The sequence below is a fragment of the Echinococcus granulosus genome (assembly GCF_000524195.1).
Source record: "Echinococcus granulosus chromosome Unknown EG_S00255, whole genome shotgun sequence".
Classification (NCBI taxonomy): Eukaryota; Metazoa; Platyhelminthes; class Cestoda; order Cyclophyllidea; family Taeniidae; genus Echinococcus; species Echinococcus granulosus.
In genome coordinates, this window is record NW_020170635.1 from 17,493 (window position 1) to 20,016 (window position 2,524).

The 2,524-nt window shown below is 38.3% G+C and overlaps 1 protein-coding gene across 1 annotated transcript; it reads right to left on the reverse strand. All coding sequences in view use genetic code 11, as the record gives it.

Annotated features, from left to right (window-relative positions):
• Positions 1-1,887: 1,887 nt before the first annotated feature.
• Positions 1,888-2,392, reverse strand: EGR_10700 (hypothetical protein; the record flags this gene model as incomplete). The annotated part of the gene is made up of 2 exons (XM_024499949.1): positions 1,888-1,992; positions 2,384-2,392. The coding sequence occupies 2 exons, from the start codon at positions 2,390-2,392 to the stop codon at positions 1,888-1,890; spliced, it is 114 nt and encodes a 37-aa protein (XP_024345633.1).
• Between the last annotated feature and the right edge of the window lie 132 nt (positions 2,393-2,524).

Sequence of the window (2,524 nt, forward strand, 5' to 3'; positions counted from 1 at the left end):
CCACCTACCTTTAATTATCTTACTGCATCGAATCACGCATGGGCCATCCAATCGTCTATTCACTTGCCCATACTACGAATTCTGGTAAAGGCAGCAAGAACAGCCGTGTTACTGTAAAATAATATCCCTGGTAGGTACCGCTGAAGAAGTTGCTACTGCTTAGGCATTACTAAATGATCTTTAATGTGCTGCAGGCCCAAAAAACAATAAACTTTAGGTTTTTATTACTAGAAGCATTACCATACACACACCTAATTATTTCCACTTAACTTCTATCAATTTCTTACACATGGCTTGACATTTGGTGGCTGTTTTTGCTGCGAATCCGGAACGATTAAGCTACACTTCTTTTATCCACCTTTCCTGATTGCTACCACTTTACATGCTTCCCTCCTCTAATCACTGTCATTACAAGTTGAAGTGCGCATTAATCAGGAGTGACAATTACAAACAGGCGCTGTGAATAAGCCGCCGCCGAATGGATTGGTAAGTGGGTGACTTATGTTTCAATGGTCTGTGCTCTCCAAGTACGGCTTGTTGCTGACTCATCCACGCTAATAGATCAGTTGATAGAGAGGAACATCTGCTAAGCAATCGTTGCCCATTGGATATCTTGCCAACCAATTAACTGATGGATGAGAACCAAAGCCTCAATATAAATCACACCCATAGATAAGGAGAGGGCTAGATAAAATAAAAAGACACTAAAGAAGACATGTAGCTTATTGTTTAAAAGATGATTGGCTAATCTAAGGAAAAAAAAATTTTAAGCCTCCTTTGTTAAACTTTTATACCTCTTTTATCCTCCATTTCTCCCTATTATATGCAGTCCCTATTTTCCTGTTTGTCAGCCTTCAGATAGATAAGTAGATGCATATGATAAGAAAAGCATTAGCAATGGTTTACTCTTCGCAATGTTCAAGGAAGATTTTCATCAATGCAAAAGGGGAAAGCTGACAATGTAACCCTTCCGTGCGTTGAAAAGAAAGTACAAATATCTACATTGAATGATCCCAAAAGCACCCCTTTTCCTTCCTTCCTACTCGAACCATCAAAAATCCTGCTTAGCTAAAGAGAAAAAAGAGGCTGCAACTGCTTCTAAATAAAATTATTATTGCCTCGGTTGTAACATTTAGCAAATCATAAGTGAACTTATGGCGACCTTAAAAAATGGGCACTTTAAAATCTCCAAGAAACCTCACTTCGCCATAAATATGGCCTAAAAATTAATACGCACATTGCACTACAGCTATTCATACCTCTGCCTAACTGAAGGCTATTTAACAATAGTTAAGCAAAATCTAATCCTCGCTCCGATTATACTCATCAAAGCATGTTTGTGGAAAACTGTGGTGTAGTATCTGTGGCTGATAAATTCGATTTGTAAAGTGGACAAGCTCAATTTACATCCACTAGTCTTAAATGCCGTTTCTTAATGTCTGGGCTCTGAAGTATGGGAGCTTAGCAGAGCACGGTAAAAGTGAGCGGCCCATACACATTGAAGGGATGCGGATGCTCACTGCAAGTTCCTACCTGTTACAACAGTTTGTAATCCCATCGGCTTCTTTGACTACCCAAAAAACTGCACAACTGCACTCATCATTGCATCCATGCAATTGCAGGAAAATATAGTTAATGCCCGTAGTAAAGATTTAGGCGAATAATCAGGACCGGAATATTCGCACGTGAGATTTTGCCTGTCCGACAACTTTAAACAAGATGAATTTGGAAGTAATTATATGCGAAGACAAAATTGAAGGATTGTGGCAAATTTATTGCTGAAGATATTTATTATGTCAACACTGAAAAAATAAATTTAGGTCATGTTCGTCGCAATTCTTACGAAATGAACTGCAATTTAATGCAGACAAGTTGGCGCTGCTCCATTTAACCTGCCCTGTATGCCATGCACTCATTGGACAGAAGGTCGCTGTCTATTTCCACAGAGGTCACTGGCTTTCCAATAATGTAACCAGTACTGGTCTCTGGCTCCTTAAAGTTGGTATGCACATTTAATGTAGTGCCCACGCCTTCGACAATGATGAAAACGAAGTATTTCTACATGGTCCTTTGGACTATTTTTACACTTCCACCACAAATCTCAGCAATTCTTCAGCCGCTGAGAGAGGTTGGTTTGGTAAAATGTTGCAGTGACTGTAGAATTCTTTTGGTGCATAAATGATCTTACATAAAAACAGTTTTTCATGTTGGGAAAACTTAGCAAGAACTACCTTAAAAAAATTGGCTGCTTCTTGGATTGGACTAAATTACATCAAGCCAATTGAGAGGGACTACCAAAAACTTCAGACAAAGTATTTAGTAACTGCATTCACTTACCGGCAAATGAATGTTTTTCAGTCAACAATATTTTGAATAAACTTACGAAGAACATGTCAACCAGATATGATATAGCTTAAGTTCTTAATACCTTAACAAATAAAGCCTTTTACCAAAATTATAGCAACTAAAGTGCACAAATGTGAGGTCTAATATATTACTCGTAGGCAGTTCAGCACATAAAAAA